This window comes from Lottia gigantea (assembly GCF_000327385.1).
Source record: "Lottia gigantea unplaced genomic scaffold LOTGIsca_614, whole genome shotgun sequence".
Classification (NCBI taxonomy): Eukaryota; Metazoa; Mollusca; class Gastropoda; family Lottiidae; genus Lottia; species Lottia gigantea.
The window spans coordinates 18,975-19,947 of NW_008710097.1; the positions used below are offsets into that span (position 1 = coordinate 18,975).

General features: G+C 31.0%; 1 protein-coding gene across 1 annotated transcript in view; it reads left to right on the forward strand.

The window, feature by feature from the left end:
* The window catches only part of LOTGIDRAFT_175991 (hypothetical protein), a gene marked incomplete at both ends in the record, with an annotated part of 499 nt that extends 158 nt beyond the window's left edge, over positions 1 to 341 (forward strand). Inside the window, one exon of the mRNA XM_009064325.1 lies at positions 97 to 341. Coding sequence (XP_009062573.1) covers positions 97 to 341 — 245 coding nt within the window. The remainder of the gene's footprint in view (positions 1 to 96) is intronic.
* Between the last annotated feature and the right edge of the window lie 632 nt (positions 342 to 973).

Consider the following 973-nt stretch of genomic DNA (forward strand, 5'->3'; position numbering starts at 1 on the left):
ACAACACTCATTATCAACGTTGACTATATTCTTTTTAAAGCAACAGTGAGCAAGAATTGGAAACCTTTAAATATATGATTATCTTCTTTATTCCAGAAATTCATGTAAAAAAAGTGACAGGTAAACGTTCCAGTTCACCAAATTGTACACTCTTACCATATGAAGTAGCCAATGTATATGAGTGTATCCAGCAATGTTTACAGATGAACGGCTGTATCAGTTTTAATTATGGTCCTAATTTAATCAACACTGTTAATTGTCAATTAGTGAGATGTTTTTCACACCCAAAACAAGACTTTACTGTAGATAGTGCATGGGACTGGCGATATTTGTCACATTAAAACATTAAAGGTTCATTATCTGTTTGACCAAACGTACGCAAATTCTTGAATAAGCCAATCAGTAAAAGTAGTTAACATCTCACCGTCTCTTTCTCTTTGTCTTTAAGTTTTCAAATCCACGCGTGTCCATAATATTATCCACATGATTATCATTTATTCTTTTTTTTTTATTTATGATCCATTCCAGTGCTTTTCAACCTCAGTTACAGACCCATATCAATTCTACAAGCTGTCTCTAAACCACTTGAAAAACATTTTCATTTCCATATCAACAACTATTTAACTACTTATAACCTTTTATATTTAAAACAATCTAGCTTTAGATTAAATAGTTTCTGCCACACAGCACTCATCAATATATGTTACAAAAATTTAAAATAAAAATTTCGAATAGTCTTTTTTTTGAATCTTACACCCATAACAGAAACCAATGTACCTCCATTGGGCAAAACCAATCAACATTTCAATGTATAACTTTGGTGTACCTCAAGGATCTATCTTAAGTCCTTTGTTATTCAATCTTTTTATAAATGATCTTCCACTTCATAGTACGTGTAACCGTGATTTGTTTGCTGATAATACTACAATTTATTCATCATCTTTAGATATTTGCTCTTTAAACTCTGTTCTTC